A 20688-nucleotide genomic window follows, 5' to 3' on the forward strand; every position below is an offset into this window, starting at 1 on the left:
AGTAGCTTAATGGTCAAAGGTAAATCGGCAACAAACTAGCTTGCCAACTTGATTTATGGAAAATGTTTTTAAAATGTGAGAACAGAAATAATAATAATAAAAAATATAATGTGATTGGTCTTTTTATTTATTTGTTTTGTTTTCTTCTTAATAAGCTAGACCTTATTTCAAAATCATCAGTAACAAGGTAAAATAAAGTGCTTACAAAAAAATGACCAACTTGAAATCACCTCATTTAATGAGCTGACCGTGATGGCGCGACTTTAAAAAGACTCACTTTTAGGACTGTGCAATTGGAAAACCCCCCATCAATGCTCTCGACATGAGCTTAAAGTTTAGTACTGTTCAAAACTGGTACTGATCCCACACTCTACATTTGTTTACAGTTTGTTCATTGACAAATTCTAATGACTCCATTCTTTGAAAATACACATTGTGTCGTCGTCGTCCCCCCTACACACACAACAATTATATAATACCGTTAAAACTTATGCCAAGAAAATACAGTTATTAGCAATAACCCACTTATGCTTTGATCCATCTGGGCATTCCGCTGAAAATAATAAGGTGCACTGAGAAACAGGTCACAATGAAAAACTCACAAAAACATGGGACAAAACCACAGAGACGTTAACATGTAGAGCTCCTGTCTAAAATTAAAAATGTGTCTGGCACAAGACATTATTGCAAGAAATACACCCCCCCCCCCCCCCCGAGTTGATATATAAGGGTTTGTGTCCTCCTCCATCGTAATTGCTCCTTGTTACCCCAGCCATTAAGATGCTCATTAACACGTTCACATACATTAGCGTGGTAGGTCCATTCCTCCCAGAGCTTAAGGCGTGGTCGGTATACTACTACCTCTCTCTACGGAACAAGAACTCCCTTAACCTCTGCTGTGCTCACGGTTTACAGAGGATACAGAGACCAAAGAACAGATGTAGAAGATGAGATCCTAGCTTCTGTGTCATCTTCGTTGCATGGCAACAATGATGAGGCAGTAGTTCTTTTTCATTCATACGTAATTGATTGAAAACCCCCTACCACCAGGCTGTGTGTCATGATCTGAAAAGTGCCGATATTCAAGGTATCAGAACAGTAATCAAAACGTCTCAGTATCAGCATGAATTAGCAGATGGGTTCCCACAGTGCCCATGTGTTTCTAAGCTGTTACTACAATCCATCACCAGCACTTCAGCTAATTCGTCTTGGCTTCTGAATTGGTTGAGCCACTGGTTGGAACAAAACCCTAGACTCCAAATGTCCTTTTCCATATAAAATTGTGAATCATCTCTGTATATTTTGCACCAAACTGGGACCGATACACTAACATACCCCCCCACACACACACATTGTCTTTCTTGGCACGATTGAGGAAAGCAAGTTGGTATAATCGAATCACACATCTGGGGTGATACTACTGGATACTGCACCCTCATCAGAGCCAGTAGCTTGCACTGTCTGCCCAAAGCCCTCTGCATGGGGCCACCATCAACTCTAGGTTCCACTCTCACTGATTTTCAAGGATAAGATAGCATATAGTATAATGTTTAAATCTTAGTTCATGTTACTGCTTCAGTTCAACAAACAAAAAAATATATACCACTGTAAATCCATATTTAAAGCCAACCAAGAATTTATATCTCACAAATGTTTCCATTTGCATGTTAGTGAGTAATATCAGTGAAATGTAAGGTGCATAAGTCATTTTGTTTTTAAACAAAACATTTTAGAGCTCATCAAATATGCAAAATCTTATCTAAAACTTCCTAGCTCTGGTGCTGCATCCTCCATGACATCCTCATTCATCTGACTCTCAGTACAATGTAAAGAAGTTACACTGCCTGTACAGTAAATGGTATGGAGCAAATAACATCTTTACAGATTATAGATCAGGGGTGTGTCTAAACTGCACTGAGACCAGATGTTTACTTAAATTTAGGGGATTATTTAATATGCGCGGACTTAAACAATACACATAAAGTAAGATAACAATCCAAGACGTCAGCAGAATCATACAATCGCCAATCTATAATAACTTTGAGATCAGTGCATACAAACTTTTTTTTGCAGTATTCAGAATGTATGTGAAGCTGTTATGGTATTTTCTTTTCAGTATTGGTTTATACTCGTTTATGGCCAAACTTTACATTAAACATTACCAGTGAAAGTATGTTTAATCGTGATACACATCATTTTATGTATGAATCATTATATCCATTAATGTCATTTTAATAATATAGCTGACTGGAAGAATCCTTTACTTTATGCCAGTATGACATGCAGCATTATTTAGCAGTAGCTACTAGCCAAAGCCAATAGTTATTAGCATAATGCCAAGCAGAGGGCCCATATCTCGCATTTGTCTTTTACTGTGTATTTTTCCTTCATATAACTTTGATGTTATGTTCCAAAAATACATTTTTAACCGAGTAGTTTTTACATGGCCATTTTCCAACCTCTCCATCACTTAAACATGGACATGCATGCAAGATAAATAATCCCTGTTCTGACTGGTTGACCTGTATTGTGCCTCATTCTAAAAGCACGCACCTGAAACCTAAACTGTTGAAGGCCCAACAGGTGTTGATATGCAAGTCAGTCTGTTCTGACATCAGAGAAACTGTGATTTCAAAGCAGGCTTAGATTCTAGACTGGGAGAGTGAACAGTTTGCTTTAAAACTTTAACAATATTTTCATTTCACAATATTTTAAAAGTGAGGGAAACTCAGTTTTCCATGAAAGGGGCCCTTTAACCCTAAATTGAGTAGAAGAGCGCCATTACAAAGTCAACACTTAACCACAATGCAAACTAACCTTAGCAAGAGAAGAGAACAAAGAAAAATCTAAATGCAAGTGTTCATGCCCTTTAATGGCAGTGGTGTGAGGTCAGTTTCATGTAGTTATGGTAAGACATGTTAATGCCGCGCTGTTTGGCCACTTACGGTATTCCTACAATCCAGCTGTGTCCACATACAGCTATACACTGAAGTGTTGGCCTTCTCACCGATTTGAATACTGCAAAATACTGCAAATTCCCAAACTCAACGATGAAAACAAAGAGAAAAACAAAAAGGGTGAAGCAGTTGGAAGGCCACATTTTGCAGTCTAGTTCTGGTGAGTGAAGTCATAGTTATATTTTTTTAATGGTTTTGCTGAAAGTTCGCCTCATATCGCAAATCTGGTATTAAAAGCCTTGGGATTAAAGCTCCATTGTCTGGGCATAGACAGACCACTACTATAGATCCTATACCATATATATTAATGTGGGCTAAATAGTTTATAATACCTGTTTCTGGATCTATATCTTAGACTGTGTTATATGCTATAGTCTTATCTTTATATGTTAAGTTCTCTACGTTCTATAAGGAAATCTGATATATTTTCTATATAAACTTTTAAGAAATCTCCTTCTTCTAGGCAAACCTTACATATCTTCTTCACACACATTCTTGAAAGGTTTAGTACATCCCTAAATAAGGTCTCTTTTTGACTGCTAAGCTGGTTTTAGAAAGTCCCCCCCCCCCCCCAACACACGCACACACACACACCTCCTTGATTTACCTGATTCTATCCATGAAGAGGTAGATGCAGGTAGGTTTTGTTTTAACTGTTGGCAACCAAATGGATACTCCCTCTGTGACTATTACACCAGTGTGATGGAGCACTGTTCATGGGAACTAACGTTTGAATGCAGACAACTCAGTTTTGTTGTCTCTGATCACAAATCAAGCAGAGGTAGACAGATTATTAGTATGAGACTCAAATACTAGCTACCAAAGAAAAAATGATTACCATGGTAACAAAAACCCCCCCAAATTTCCTCCATTTATTACTAATGCAAAAGTGTGATCTGGTGCGATATGGTTGCTATAGCTATAGATTCTGTGAATCACCTTCATTGAAAGCTGAACTCCTTCGCTGAAAGCTCAAACTTAACATGTCATCTTGGGACAATATGGCTTTGAAGGCTTGTCCACCAAGATCAGTTAAAGTAAGGTTCTTGGTAGGAATATTTATAGTTATTGGTTCGTTTTCTTATATTGTGTTTTAAAATTTCGGATTTGTTCTTACGATTTGAGACACTTTTTAAAGAGTTAAATTAGAATTTAAATGAATGTTTTGGTCTTCGTCTTGCTGTTCTGAGGAACACTTCACCCAACTACCCACTGCAGCAGACAAGGTTCATGATGTCAAAGTGGCAAAGGCAGTGGGGTTCAGGGAGTGAAGAAAAACAAAAAGATTTGCTGTGTGTGTTGCTGGTGTCGATTACTGTTAAAACAGTTACACTGCTACATGTAAATTGTCATGTGTGGTACCACACACACAGTTGATTCACTTACTGTTTAGTATTAGCATGCAAAGAAAGATTTTTTTTCCCCCAGCTTCTGGACAGCCACGTATGTTCACGTCTACTGATGTGCATTTGAATATGTCATTAACATGGATGGAAAGTCAACCTAATGATTTCTCAAAGCAAAGATGAATCTCATTGTAACTACAGTCAAAAGTACACTGCAGGCCAAAAAGCCAGGAATACTGAATAAGGGGGCGGCATCTCTCACTTGTTTTCAAAAGCAGGTCAAACCATATTTAGTTGTTTCTCCATTTTAGGAGCAACACGAGTACATTAATATATATGCAATAATCAATGATCTATATATTCTTTATATTATTTTAAGACTTATTTTAGGATCAAATCAATATCAAATAATTGCGATCAGTGAAATAAAATGTCTCTCACAGTAAGCAGATAAAGGACTGAAAATGGAAATACATGCATTAAACAATTTCAAAATGTGATGTACCATAAATTATTAAAAGATACAAAACCTTCAGGTACAAATTGCAAAATGTCAATTGTGGAATATATTGCTGCACTTTCCATAAGCCAAAAAAAACCCCCAGTAAACACAAAAATTATTAAATCAAGTCCAAGGTTCTGATTTTTCAGTCGCATCAATAGTCAGTACATAGGCCAGCATTTATAAAGTGCTCTTCTAGTTGTAAATACAAATCAAAGAAAGAACAAAAGAAAGCTTTTTTGCTAAATATTTGACCTCTGGAAGCATTTTTTGAATGATTAACAGTTCACACACACAGTGAGCAGATCCCGTTTCTACGCTCAGCACAGACCAACCCTTCCATAACCCCCTTCAAAAACGTACACAGGGCGCCAAGCCAAGCTGCACACCAATCATACCAAACTCCATTAAAAAAACAGCATTAGAGAATATAACAAATATTTCTAAGGTTAAAAATAAGGTGCAGGAGTGACTATTAATGCATCATATCTAATAAGTGTATGAGCACACAGAATTTGGTTACTGCAGTGCGATACATAAACAGTCCAGGGACACCTGGGACTTGGTCATCACCAGCACAATGAAACGCAGCGGTTGTAACTCACTGAAGAAGTCAAGTCTTCCCTCTTCGGTAGCTCTTCTGTCCCACAGCGCCCTCTGGTGGTTGGAGCACAGCTCATGTATGTGGTTCTTTACCATCATAGACAGATGTGGTGAATTGAGTCCATGAGCGAGGCCACAGTGCAGATGTTTCCTCCTTTGGGCTTTCTGCAACTGCACACACTTATAGGCAGAAAGACCAGATGTTCTGTCTGTAATTTTCATATGCATTATTGATACAGTCAAAGTAAACAAACTAGCGTACCACAGTCCATGCCCCTAAACCTCTGCTGTCCCATCTGTAACTTTTTAAAAGCCTAATCAGCTGAGAACCTAACCAGGAAGATGCAGCCAGTCCTGTAGCTCATAAAAACAAGCATATATGCCAAGAATGAGAACATATTTCTTGAGGACCTATGAGGACCTACTCTAGACAATATATAAAATATCTCTAAGAGAATGCTAAGCTGTAGCTGACACAGCATTAGTCACTCACACACTCACACACACACACACACACACACACACACACACACACACACACACACACACACACACACACTCTCTCGCTCTCCTCTCTCTCTCTCGCTCTCCTCTGATTCACAAAGTTGAATGACCTGCAGCTTTGGGTTCAGAACACTGGGAGTGCAACTACAGTAGTCTCCATGCTCCTGCCCTAGTGGTTGCTTGAGTTAACCCTTCCAGTGGAGAAGAGAGGAGGCAGAGGAGGAGAGCGAAGACCTCCGATCACAGGCATGGGTGGAGGACTGCTGTGGTGCGGATCAGACTCCTCGCCAGGCGGGGTAACGGAGCGGCCGGCCTGCGCACCCAACAAGGGCTCTGCTGCAGTGGGCGATGCCACATCGAGCCCCAAGGGGGCGCCCTCGCTGCCTGCCAGGTGACTGACCCGGAAGCACTTCTCCTTGTGGGCCTTCAGCATGTTGGAGAAGCGGAAGCGCTGTCCGCACACGTCGCAGGGGTACGGCTTCTCGCCCGTGTGCGTCCGCCTGTGCCTCTTCATGTTGGGCCTGCTTGTGAAGCTCTTCCCACAAATCTCACAGATGTACGGCTTCTCTCCTGCAGCAGAAGGGAGGCGCAGGGAAAGAACACACACATCCAGACATGGTTGCGTCTCCCTGTCTCCTTTTCATTCGGTGTTTGGGTTTTTTTCAGCATTTGCATTTTTACTTTTTGGAAATGTAAAGGAAGTGCCTCCATCATACACTAGCGAGAAACGTGCAGGAAAAAGAGCAATACTATAAAACGTTCCTAAAAACAGAATGTTTGGAACTGTTATAATTGGGAGATTTTCCTGACTCTAGCTTCTGTTTTCCCATCATTGACCTTGCAGAATAATAAAGTGCAAAGCTGTACTTAAAGTGACATCTGTCAGGCCGGACACGCGTGCAAGCCGAGCGGGTTCTGCGGTGGTGACCCACCCGTGTGCGTCTTCATGTGCTCGTCGAAGTACTGCTTCATGTTGAAGTCCTTGCCGCACCACTGACACATGAACTGCTTGTGGCCGATGTGGATGCTCATGTGGGAGCGTAACTGGTACTTGTACTGGAAACGCTCACTGCAGTTCTGCGTGGGCAAAAAAAGAAAACGGGGAAGACTCAGGACACTGCACACACCACATCCAAAACAAATTCCAGAAAGAAACCCATAAACCGTCTCAAAGCCAACAGTTGTGTTCAAGTCCTCGAGAGACAGACGTTTAGTCTGTTCAAACACTTAACCTACAACACCACTCTTACAGACTGTAAAAATGTTTGCACTGGTAGCAGTTACCATATCCATATTATTAATTACATCATTTGTCAATAACACTAAACTACATCTGGTGAATTCCTAGTACGTGTGTTTTATCTCATGGCGTTTGGACCCTTTATAGCATGTGTGCACATATCAGTAATATGCTGCAAAAACAACCAGCTCGTAGTCACACAGGAAACTAAAGCCTGACAAGACCACAAAGTCCACCTGTAAAAATGGAATTCATCACAAACACAGTAGTATAATATACTTTCTATGCATTAGAATTTTTGCGTGAAATCAACACGCAACACACAGTGCAAAGAGATCCAGTGAAATGTGCCTTAAAAGGTCTCCAGATGCTTAGCAGCAGGTGTGTTCTGGACTCACCTCACACCTGAAGGGCTTTTCCCCTGAGTGCTGCAGAGAGTGCACCTTCAGAGACATGCTGCGCTTGAAGGACTTCCCACAGGTCTCGCAGGTGAACGGCATGTCCTTAGTGTGCGCTACAGGCAATGACACACAGCAGCGCACGGCTCACGCACGGCTCTCGCATGGCTCTCGCACTGCGTTTTCACTACACACTGATTCACTGTGGAGGCGCTCAAAGAAATAACCAGGAAAGGGGAAATGCCATTTGGTAAAGAAAATTATGTACCAAGTCAAAAGTTAGCTAAATGTTTTATTTTTAACAAATGCACTATTTATTTGCCTCCAATTTATGGCATTATGAACAAATATATGCTGGTGTGTTGACTTGTGTTCATTACTGGACACAAAAGACTTATGAAGGAAGGAAGTGCTTCAAGATACAAGATTCTGTCCCATCTGTCGTGGGCGATAAGACAAAGCAACCTCTGTTTTTTCGCTGTGTCTACTGCACCCTGCTGTTGAGACAAGGTCACTGTAGCTCTCCACCTTTAGCTGAACTCAGTGCCCTTACACAGGACTCATGGAGGATCGGCCTTCTCTACATCAAAAGGAACTAAGGAACTTGCTGTTTCAGGCCCATCCTGGAATTCAATGGATTACACTGGACTAGACAGGATTTGGCTGCTCCAAATTGTGTCATTGTGTGTGAAAATACTGCTGAGCTAATTGGCCTTTGTTGCCCCCTGGTGGACACTGGTGGTCATAATTCCAGGGGAGGGGGCTTTTTAAATTCAGGCCAAGATGCTAGCATAGAGTACTCACCGACCATGTGTTTACGAACATGAGCCATAGTGTAGAACTTCTTCTCGCAGATCTCACAGGAGAACTTCTTCTCAGCGTAGCCGTGGACAATCTTGTTGTGTTCGTGTAAAGACCACAGTTTCTTAAATACCTTTCCACACATCACGCACTGTGAATCAGATTTACCAGTTAATAATGAATCACTTATGTGGAGTGTGTCACTGTATCAGAGTGGGGGGTGGTCAGTCAGTCACCCTTTGCCCTCGTTTGCATCTACGTAACCCCATCTTCCAAATATTTACACAGTAATCTATAACAAACGTGTCATATGACATGTCATTTTTAACCATAACATCACCCAGGAGCCTGCAGCTACTGTGGCCATGTGTGTGAAGCTGGTGTATGGGAGCTGTCCTCCCAGCCTGGGCGTAGCAGGCGGGGGGCGGTACTACTGGGTGGGGGGGGAAGAGACAACTCACCGTGTCCTGCACTAATGGTGAAGCCCAGCTGTTCCCTGCCAGCTAGCACGAGCACATGCATACAGAGCAGCCTCATCCGTCGCTTACACACACAGACACACAGTCTGCATGTCTTTCTGCCATATGGTAGGTGGGCTAGCAGTGTGTGTGAAGGGAGTTGAGGCGAAATATATATACACAAGACACAGTGATACCAAACTCCCCCTTCACAAAAAGATACTTCGTTAGAATATTTGCCATGTGAGGCATGTTTGTGTAGTGTTTCACAGGTCAAACAAGCTACATTTTAAACGACAAAATCTGATATTGCTATCTAGGAGCTTTTCATCAATAATATGCATTCTTGCACAAGGATAAACTATTGCATTCTATGTTTATTGAGTGCAAGTTATATTATAAGTTATTTAATTACACTAGGACAAATTTCCAATATTTGCTAATGTATATTTTAATAATTGTAATTCTGATTCAGATAAACAGTTATCATCATTAAAATGATTTAAAATTAAATTATTCAAAAATAATGAGCATCAAGCCAAAGGCCTGAAGACTGACAGTGAACCTGATACTGTATGTCAGTGTGTGTACACACCTGTATTCATGAATGTGTACATGTGTGTGTGTGTGTGTGTGTGTGTGTGTGTACCTGTATGTTCTTCTCACAGTTGGTCTGATGGTGCAGGAGCAGCTCACTCTCCAGTAGGAAGCGCTTGCCGCACTTATTGCAGATCTGCATGCGGTTGTGGGTGACATTGGCGTGCTTCTCCAGGTACCAGCGGTTGTTGAAGATGCGCGGGCACTTCTTGCAGGGATAGTGCTGCTTCTCCTCCAGCTTCACCTTCTGGCCCAGACCTTCGTGCTCCGCCTTGCCCAGCCGGCCCTCCTGTCCCTGACTCGGCGAGGCCCGAGGCCGCTCCACGACGGCCTGGCCCACATCTGCAGTGCTGAGGTCACTCTCTTCCTCCTCCTCTTCGTCTTCCTCTTCCTCTTCGCTGCCGTTTTCCATCTCGTCCTTTCTGTGCTCGTAGTCTTTCTCTGCCTGGTCAGCACTGTCGTTGTAATCACTGCTGTTTTCTTCCACATCAGGCTGTTCACCGTGGCAATGGGCAAGCAAAGGGGAAATCTCTGTGGTGGCCTTGCCCTCTGACCCCTTGGAGACATTCAGGGTTTGGTTGTTAAGATTGACCTCCACAATGATTTGTTCTCTGTTAAAGGAGGTGGAATTCTCTTGAGACCCTGCCTCCTCCAAGCTGACTCCACCCTCCGATTTGCATAAACCAAACCCCCCTTCACTCTCATCCTTCTTGTAGAAGAGTTTGGCCTGCGTTATGGGGTGGTGCGTCGGGGCACCGGACAGGAGGCTTCCTGCCTCCCCACTGTCTACCACGCGCACAGAAAAGGGCCTGACCCCCTCCCGGGCGTACATCTGTGCCAGCTCCTCTTCTTCCAGCTCCAGGTCGCAGTACGATGGGCCGTGGCGCTCCGTGTGGACGCAGCCCTCACCGGCACCCAGTGACTGGCTGCCTATGAGCTCGCGGCAGGACGCGGCTAGCTCGCTCATCTGGAGCACGGAGGCGGCTCGGAGGACGTCGCGCGCCGTCCGGCCTGTCACCAGCAGCCTGGATGTGTAGATGAAGTCAAGGACCTGCTCCAAGCCCTGGCTGGTGAGCGCCTCCACTGCCAGGTCCACGCGGCGCAACTCTCTGCCCCGGGCGAACAGCGCCTGGAAGAAAGGGCTGTGGGCGGCCAGCACGCCCTTGTGGGCGCGGAAGGTGCTCCGCTGACGCACCAGCACGAGGTCCACGTCACACAGGTCTGGCTGAGAGAGGCGCTGCTCATTCAGCCTGTCCATCAAACGTGAGAAATGCAGAGATGCATCCTCCACCAGGGAGAACTCAGCCAGCGGCGATGCAGCGGTCTTCTCCACTATCAGCTGGAGCCCATTCACACAGAGAGGGATTGAAGACAAAGAACAGAGAAGATGGATTAACCTCGGCATCTCCAAAACAGCCACGGGTTAGAATATATGATGGAGAACGCCCCATCTTTTCAGGAGGAGAACAACAACGGATTAAGATTATTTTGTATTATTTAATAGCATTAGTGCACATTCCAGGAAGTTGTAGTGAGAGACCCTTAGAGAAACCCTGCACGCAAGCAATCAGGAATACCAATTTAATGTCAGTACCAAAGGTTTTAATGATCTACTCCTGGTCCTATATTATGACTCTGACCATGTTACTGTAGGACTACAGGTCAAAGTTAATCAGTTAGGAAGCCAGTTGAGAGCCATGTAGAGCACGTGGTGCCCCTGCGGAGGTCATTCTACCACACAAAGGGCAAAGCTTCGATCTGGATGGCATCTCATTCAGAACTCCAAAAAGAGGAAGGAGGTGACTGAGTGCAAGAGGAAGGGAAAAAAAAAGAGTCATAGAGAGACAGACAGACAGAGAGAGAGAGAGAGAGGGAGAGGGAGAGAGAGAGAGACAGACAGACAGAGGGAGAGAGACAGAGAGAGAGAGGAGTGTGTATCTGAGAGCAGGGTGTCTGAGAGGTGCATTGATATTCAGAGCCATGCTCAAGCCATTAACTGTCCCCCTCCACCTCTCCGTCCTGTCTCTGAGGAGACATCACTAGGCAGAAGAAAAGGAAGAGACCAATAAACAATTAGGAAGCAGAGGGAGAGTAAATAGCAGACCCTCCGAACAGTTCTACAAATGAATTAAACAGACCTTTACTACGAGTACAGTGACTGGAGTCAAGGGGAAATCCTCTTTATAATGCTTGTTTCTTCCATGTGAACATGCTCAGTTTTCAGTGCATAGGAGACCTGCTCTGTCATGTTTTATGTAACTTTAAAGATGGGATTCTCTTTTAGATAGAAACAGGATAAAATCAAACTTCTACAATTAAAATGTTTTATGGAAAACACATCTAGCCATTTAACCATTAGTAATTTTCATTTATGTAAAAAAATTAATGCAATCAAATATACATACATCTGTGCAATTTGTGACAGGGGTTTTTGTAAAGTCATGGCTAAAGTCATAAAGAAGGTTTCATAGGTCAAAGACACTCTGCCCTGTGAAACCCCACCCCACCCAACCAGCATTCAGCACTCTGCCCCGTGAAACCCCACCCCACCCAACCAGCCTTCAGCACTCTGCCCCGTGAAACCCCACCCCACCCAACCAGCCTTCAGCACTCTGCCCCGTGAAACCCCACCCCACCCAACCAGCCTTCAGCACTCAGCAGTGTGATGCCACAACCCCACCCACAACTATCAGAATGACTTTGTGTTCACAGACATCAATAAGATTTCACCTCCAACCACCAGGCCCAAAGCCCTCTCTCAGCCTACAGTATTTATGACAGCAAGGTTGCAAACAGCAGCCATAATACACATGCCTGGATGAGGCTTTCACTTGCAGCGGGGCTCTCAGCTTTCTCCTTCATATCCCAGAGCAGGCTAGCTCAATCCCTCCAACTAGACAGAAAGCTAAACAGGTGCAAAAAAAAAAAAAAAAAAAAAAAAAAAAAGCAATTACACACATTTGACAGGTTCAAATTGTTCTTAGCACTTACTTTTATACATCCTGATCCATTAATCAGGCATGATATGAAAACAACACAATTCTGTCATTTTTCTGTCACATTCTTCGCCAGGTCGCTGCACAGAGATGAGCTCGGAGATATTCCGCTGCGAACCTCATGTTGCAGCAGTCCCCTGGTCCCCTGGAGAGAGCCTTATACCAGAACAGTCACTCAGCTAGGGTGTCCTTGGCCCGAGCAGTGAAGCTCCACGCCAGAGCGGGCAGAGTGCCAGCCAGACCCCCTCGTGGAATGACTCTGACCTGAGTGAAAGTGTCTCGTCACATGGTCTCGGTGTAAACCCGCCCAGATGTAGCGTGCGGTTGCTGCAGTAAAGAGGACACGTTTCCTCGGTTAAAGCTGCGGTTTCCGTGGACGCGCTGTGAGGACTCCCGCCACACGTCTGCTCACATAGAGCTGCAGGGGGCATGGGACCAAGCACCAGAGGCATGAAACATCTGAATGATCTGCCCACTGCAGGAACCCTGACCAGGCATCCCGAACTATTTTTTACGGGTGGCGTGACACTGCTGAGGAATTTAAACTTAACCTCTTAGTCTACACCATTTGTGTTGCTGATGCTCTAAGTATCAAGGTTAGGGAATTCCATGTTCTCAAAGTCATCCTCTCACAGAGAGGAATATTAGTATGTGTGCAAATCCATCCTCTCACAACTCGGTTCAAATATGGTCTTGAAACACTAACACATTATATTAAATTTTGAGTTTAGTTTAAATCTTCCTCGGCCAAAAAATAATTTTGAAAAAGCAGTAACAAAAACATCTTTTAATTAAACCTTCATCAAAATCTCATAACTCATTTACCACAGTTATTGCAGCAACATAAATCATAAGTCCAGGATTCCTGCATGTTTTTGTGCATGGATTGGTCTTGGGAAGAGACCCGAGGCTTAAAGGCTCTAGAGCGTGACAAGACCAGGACAAATCAACATGAGGTGTTGAGACCAAGCCAGAGTCTTGAGTCCTTCAACACTGCTGTACACACAGGCAACACACCCCCATGTGCTTCTCTCACCATGACTTTCAGATATTCACATATACTGCCATCATCATGCTCGAGGGTGGGGTAGGGGAGGGGAGAATAAATAACTAAATGCCACAGCAGGTGAGAGCTAAATGAGATCTCACTGGACCACCTCCCCCACTGAGAGCTCCAGGGTCTGGAGCAGACATAGTGTCAGAGGGCAGATCTCCAGACCCTGCGGCGGCACAGCAGGGCGTGGGGGCCAGCACCAAGCTGAGGCGCAGCGCAGAACCCCACCCTCCATGCTGATGCCACAGCAACACACCTTTAACGCTCATAATCAGCATCACGCCTCTACTGGAGAAAACCGAGAATTCACCCTTTCACCGACGGTGGAATAACACAAACGCCAACACAGGGAATGCTCAGGGGATTTCTCAAATGCAGCCTCCATACAGCAACACTGAAAAGAAACAGGAAGCAGCACGGACCTCGGCAGCGTATGCACGACGACCCCTACCTGCTCCGTCTCTGCCTCCGCCCAGAAGGCGAGGGGAGAACCTGAGGTTGAGCCATCAGCCTACAGTAATGACAACCACACAGGCCCATGGCAACCTAATGGGAGCAGTAGCAAAAAGGACACGACACTCATCGCTGCCTGCTGGACTGTCTCACTGCCTTGGAGGTAGCCTGGTGGGCAGAGCACTGGCTGGCCTGTCAGGGGCTGAAAATGATGGGTGGTGCCGTTAAAGGCATTTCCTCTGCTGTTGGACACAAGGACCCGAACAGAAATTATAAGGCAGCAAACACCATTAGAATTTCCTGTTGCCAGGAGACACAGCCCCAAGCCACAGTGGCTTCAGTCAAGCTTCCAAGCCTAAATCTGCTCAGATGGCTTTTTAGGTTCTTGATGACCCTGGGAAGAATTATACCATATAATTCATATAATATATAATTTATTAATCTCAATTTTAAATACAGTGTATTGACAAATACATCTATGAGAGGTCTAAAGCTAACAAGAATTTTTAAAAAGTTTTAGGATCCATCTGCACGGTAAATCAACACTCAGAAGAGCAGATGCCATTAACTCACTAGGCTGCAAGTGAAGATTTCCCCAGGGATAGTGTGTGTGTGTGTGTGTGTGTGTGTGTGTGTGTGTGTGTGTGTGTGTGTGTGTGTGTGTGTGTGCACACACGACACAGTGAGTGAGTCTCTATGGGGCAGTGAGAAGTGGTTCAGACAGCCCCCCGGTCCCGTGCACCCAATGGCCTTTGAGAAAAGAAGAGTTCTCTTCCAAGGTGAAGCACCAGACCTTCATACAGGACAGAGTTGGCGACAGAGAGAGAATATGTACGTGAGGTACGTGAGGTGTGTGGTCTTACTCGATAACCCACCCGCCCCAATCCAATCAGCGTAGACACTCTGTGCTGACCTTGAGGCAGACTGTGCACACACAAACAAAAGAGGCCCCTCCAGGTGGCAGAGAAATTACACAGCAATGACTTACAGCCTTACTGAGGGTGTGCAGTTGTGTGTGTGTGTGTGTGCTGCAGTGAATCAACAAGCCATTTTATTTATGTGGGAGTGTATATAAAGCAGAGAGAGTACAGGAGATAAAAAGAAAAGAGAGAGAGAGAGAGAGAGAGAGAGAGAGAGAGAGAGGGACAGAGCTGTAAATCTTAGCTCCTCTGGAGGAGCAGGCGCACGCTGTGAGTGGATCTGCGTGAGCGCCAGCAGCCATAAACACTGCACATGTGCATGAGGAGACGCAGCAAGCAGAAACAGCTCCAGTGACCGACACCCCCCCCCCTACTGCTGATGATGTTCAATGCTAATGACAAAAACAAGACCTACAATACAGCCGCTGGTATCCCGTCTGCTGGTGCTGAGGTCACCCGAAGACAGGCTTTGGATACCACACCGCCACTCTACCTTCTGGCCAGCATAGCTAATAATTCCATGCTGTCTCACGGCCAGCACACAGCACAGCAAAGCTTGCACTAAGCAAACCTTCAGAAAACAAATCTCGTGTTGTTACACATGCCAATTAGATCCAAGTCTGTTTGGCTGGCCTCTGATCTGGCGTTGCATGACGCAGAATGTAAGGAAAATATTTAGCTATTCCCCGACAGCAGTGGCTTCATGCAGGAGGGATGTGCAGAACTTAATGCAATATTACTGCTCTGTGCTTCCCGCACAGGTTAAAATATCATTGAGCATTGATAAAGCGCACCCTGGGATTCCACTCTGATGAAAATATTGCAAAAAGGGAAACCAAACCAAACAAACAAACAAACCCCACCAAATATTTATGCAACTAATTCCATAATCTGAGATTCAAAGATATTCTAGAACTCAAAACGTTTAATTTCAACTGTGGCCGAATAATTGTAATCTGTTCACACCAAACTGCACTAGCACGGTCTACTGAAAAACCGCACCAGCTCCTAATTAAGAACAGTAAATCCATTATATACTGCAAATGTACATTATCATAGATGGAGTTCCCCTTCAGAGAGGGCTTCCATTTTCTCTAGGGATATTTTAGATCTACAGTGGAGATGAACATTCTATTTCAAGGACAAATGAAACTCAGGGTGACTCACCTTTCCTTTCTAGCAAAGCGAGGAAACACAGCATGAGACAATGGGGAGTTTCCACCTGCCCAGTAAAGACTGCTCAGGGGACTTCTCAAGGGCATGAACTGGGAAATAAAATTCACAGGAAATCAATCAATCAGAAAATTTGGAAATGGGCAGTGTGGACTGTTGAATCTAAACCATCTTGGCTGGAGAACACTAAGGAAGCCTGTGGGCAAGGAGGCCGTAACTGAGCAACAGTGAGGGTTCGTCATTCGCTTTGGCTTCTTATCTCAGCGTCTCTTACAGGACCTCTGAGGTCTTTAGTGCATAGGACTTGCCACCACTTTCTAATAACCTGTGAGCACTTTAAAATGTTTTTTTCATTCTAAAATCACACTAGTTATTCAGGTATGCCTCTGAAAACTATGTTACTATCCGTTAATGTAACCAGGGCAATAATACAGGTATTTGAAATATTTTTCACAACCTGGAACATAAAATTCCTGAATGAAAATAAAGATTTTAAGTTTAAGTTTTTCTTAATTTATTAGGCATGTGCCCTTTTAAAACACACACACGAAGTAATTCATCGCTCATTAATTTTTTTTTTTAAAACTTAAAAAAAGAAAACAGTAGAAAACAGAAATGAAGACATGCAAATATGACATGCAAAGCTGGCACTTTCTAAAATGCTATCAAATGACTAATCTTGACCTCTCCAAAATCACAGCCTACAATTAAAAACATCTCCGTCCAGTCTCGGGATACGCCCCTCTCCGGGGCATAAAGAGCGCTCGCTCCCAGAGCATCTGCGTGTGAACTTTAAATGACTCTTTGCAGGGCTGCATAATCGGCTCTCCCAGCAGACAGAGCAGTCGCGGGCGCTTGAGGTCACGGCGTCCCGCTCTGCTCCTTCACCAGCGGGAGCTGAGTCAGGAGCAGAGCTTGTGGAGCTGGCACCTCCTTGTTGCATAAAACCCAAACGTAAGCGGCCATCCGGCCGCTCCGCGCGCCAGCAGCTCCATGCCGGAGCCAACTCCATCCCCTTGTGGAGATTCCGACCTAAACAAACAGCAGCGTGAAGAGCAGAGGGAGATCACAGCTAATGCCAGGACCCGGAACCAGAGGCAATGGAAAATGTCTAGGCAGAATAGATTTGGAATTGTCAGAGCACTTCTACAACAATGTGAGATTATCTGATTTTTAAAATCTTATTCGTTTAGTGGACTGACTCATTTGTCTTGGTTCTAAACGTCAAACCTTTATATAACCTTTTATAAATAATAGTGATACTGGTTTGTGGGTTATGAAGTTTGTCCAACTTTGAAGGCATTCTTAGTGAAAATGATTTGATAAAATTGTACACATAATACATTTTGGCCTCTTCATTTCACTACAGTACAAGATATGAGGTAACAGGCACAAAATTCAAAAAACAATCCAAAAATCACTTCTGTACCAACAGGCCATTAGAAAGGGTTGCCAAACACCAGGAATACATATGAGGAAAAGTCTCTTATGCTCAGCATAAAATCTGTTGGTGACTTATGGAAGCTCTGGGCTGTTCTGCTGCCACTGCTAAAGAAGTATTCTTTAAAGATCAATAAACAAGACATTCCACCATGCAGCAAGGAAACGTAACCAAAAAACCTTGGTGCCTCACCCTGGAATTAAGACGTGGCTACATTTGGCTCGTCTAACAAGACCACACACCTCAAAATCAATGTTTTTTTTTCTCCTTCATTTACAGGACTGTCGAAAACCTGTGAAGAGGGTAGTTTATAAACATGAACTTAAAGGTATCAGGAATCTTGAGAGTCTCTGAAGAAACCTAGACATTAACCTTAAAGATGACAAATTCCATAAATAAGTTCAGGGTGGTTATCATTACCAGAGGAGGCTGCATAAAGTCTTAAAAACATAGGTTGCCATAGTTACCTATTATTATTTTTTATTTTAAAAGTACCTTTTTGTTAATTACACCGAGATATTTATGGTGTTTTTTTTTTTGTTCATTTTAAATCAACTATGCAAAATAATCCCAGACCAGACCATAGATCTCTTCAGCAAAGTCAACTTAAGTACACAATTAGTTTTATTCAAATCGATTTCCTGAAACCTAACACGCATGGACTAATGTAAAATAATGGAAGTGCCAGTGGCATTTGTACAGGCATTTGTACAACTTCACTGTGTAGTTACTCAGCATACTCAATCTTTGGGGCACTGGTCAGGAGCATCTATTCATGGAAAGCAGATACTCGGCTGAGGGCCCAGGTCAGACTTGTCACACAGATTAAAGGGCCCTGCTCAACTCAGCACTGAGAGACACTAAAGTCTCACAGTCAGGATTGGACAGGACTGTACTGAGCAGCTTTCCTTGGGTCTGGAACTGGAAGACAAAACTGCTGAGCTTTCTATGAGTCGCGTAGCTGAGTTAGGTAGGCTAAACTGCTTATGGAGGGAAACCCATGCCCGGCGTCCAGTTTGTTCTAACGTTAACAGAGGTAGAGAAATTTTTAGAAGGTTTTTAATTTAATTTATGCCCAGCCTTGTATGACTAAGTCACTGATCTGAGAGAGTTTGCTCTCCTAGGAAGTAAGAATACACAAGCTTCCTGAAAAAATATGAGTAACAGGAGGCTAAATTTTTAAAAGCACCAGTTTATGAGAAATGTCAGCCACCAACCGCAGGTCAAGGAGACAGGCCCATGCCAACACCAATGAGCCAGATATTACCCCAAGACTCCAGATGTGTGCAGGACGCAAGACGTCCCCACCACTACACCAAAGTCCACATGCATTTTAAATGAGGGATCCCAAAACAACCATGCAGCCAGAAAGTCTCTCCTTCTCAGGCCCTCTGATGACCTTCCGTCTTCACCTTCGTATGATGGTCATACATGACCCTTAGTACAGTACAACAACGTATCTGCACTGTGCAATTAAAAACAGCAAGGTAATATTAGAAGGAAACATGCTGTAAAAACACATTACAATGAAATCCATAATTTAGTTTATGAACCCTGGAACTGATACAAAATTCAGGATCCCAAGAAACTCGGTGACCACAAATGCTTCTACCTCCAGATGACATTTACAAATGATTCACTGTGACCCATCACCTTTTGAAAAGCTGAAAACGGTTGTCACAGAGACCAGGGACAGTTTTCACCTGCAACACATAACTAGGAGTGATCCTAATCCTCATTAATAGAGTATAAAACATGCAGTACACTATACTAAAAGTACATTTGTTATACTATTATCTGATGCACAGATAACCACCATTGAGGTAGCTGTAACTTTTTAAATAAACCATCACATCGCCTGGATTAAAACTTTTCCCACAGCCGAGTCGATGAAGGCTAGGTTGAATATAGGCCAATACACACACGCTAATTAAAGGTCATGATGTCAAAAGCAAAGACTGAGGTGACGAGCACTTGTCCAGCATGACATAGTCCTACCATCTGCATAAAAGCGTCCTTTCCTCCTTCTTCAAAAAGGCTGTACAGTACAACAGCCTATTAAAACCCCGTTTCCCCTATGAAGATATTTCCGAGCTCTTTTAAAAGGGTATTTAATTTCACTTGCAAACCAAATGTCCACACAAATGCACCAGTCACGACCCGATCCCTGCTGAAGCACTCTGATATGAGAGGGTTTAACTCTTTATGTGCAACAATGTAGCTATTGTAGCCATTGCATTCTTGTAAAGCATCCAATTTTGCGAGTGTGTCGGTGCTCCGCGCAAGTTGAAAACTTCGTTACAGCGCAATATCCACGGCTGAGTGTAACATCACACACAAAGCGAAGTGCAGCACACCTTGGGACGAAACTACAGCAAGTTTAATCCACCAAGCTAAGTCGCTTAAATTTGGCAGAGATCAAGAATAGGCATAAAATAAAGCCAAAAGCCCTGAGTACTGTACCATGTTGATCGGAGCTTTTGCGGCGTGAAGGAGTCCCAGAATAACTCCTTCGGCATCGGACTTCGGCTATCCATGAAACTGTGCGTCGGATTTTGCTCTTTCTTCAGCTTTGTCTTGCACTCGGTCTTTTTTCGCCGTGCTAGCATTCAGACAGACAAAAATGCAGAGCCTGCTTTTGCAGAAGGAATTGGTGATTGGAGCTCTGGGATCATATGGGCTTTTTGTCAGAAGTTTTAAAGGGACATCGCACAATATAGAAGCTTGCTTTTTCACAAGCTCGGTTTTAAAAAACACTAAACGTAGGCCAAATTCTGTTTTTTGAAAACCCGTGTGCGCCAGGTGAACAGCAAGTCGCAGGGCGTCGAGTGATACAATAAAGTTTAGTCAAATTATGATCTTAAGTAGTGAGACCTAAAAGTCTAATATTCTAATACTATATTCAAAATAAATTATTTCTATGCACACGCAAGTTCAGACTATTTCAATGAAATTATAAATTCCAGTAGTTAAAATAAATGAGCTGTATCAAGATGGTTTTTTACTGGTGAAAGACGCAAAAGGCATACAAATGTGATCTTTGTGATGAGACTTTATGCCAAAAAAAAAGAAAAAGAAAATCTTGGAATAAGCCAATGTTACAACTATCTAATTGCTACTGGTTTGTAAATCTTAGGGCTTCAACCCTGTTTCTAAGGTAGCAGTAACCAATGGAGCCCCGTCCCGTGTCCATCACTAGAACAAGGTCAGTTTCCATTCAGTGAAGCCAGGACCTCTTAAGTTAT

At 43.6% G+C, this 20688-nt stretch overlaps 1 protein-coding gene across 4 annotated transcripts; it reads right to left on the reverse strand.

Moving 5' to 3' along the window:
* Positions 1-431: 431 nt before the first annotated feature.
* Positions 432-20085, reverse strand: zbtb47b (zinc finger and BTB domain containing 47b). Of its 4 annotated transcripts, XM_027016191.3 has the most exons (7): positions 19907-20084; positions 15997-16094; positions 9459-10745; positions 8355-8502; positions 7551-7666; positions 6845-6989; positions 432-6482 (listed from the first exon to the last, which is right to left on the reverse strand). In XM_027016191.3, exons 3-7 carry the CDS (start codon positions 10662-10664, stop codon positions 6082-6084), a joined length of 2016 nt encoding a protein of 671 aa, XP_026871992.2. In that variant the 5' UTR covers positions 10665-10745; positions 15997-16094; positions 19907-20084; the 3' UTR covers positions 432-6081. The 4 variants fall into 4 exon arrangements, with proteins under 4 accessions (XP_026871992.2, XP_081577068.1, XP_026871991.2 ...); XM_081720942.1 differs by lacking the exon at positions 15997-16094 and having other exon boundaries at positions 8355-8445; XM_027016190.3 differs by lacking the exon at positions 15997-16094.
* Positions 20086-20688: the final 603 nt, after the last annotated feature.

Source organism: Electrophorus electricus, chromosome 1 (assembly GCF_041902795.1).
Source record: "Electrophorus electricus isolate QZ-2024a chromosome 1, ASM4190279v1, whole genome shotgun sequence".
Taxonomy (NCBI): Eukaryota; Metazoa; Chordata; class Actinopteri; order Gymnotiformes; family Gymnotidae; genus Electrophorus; species Electrophorus electricus.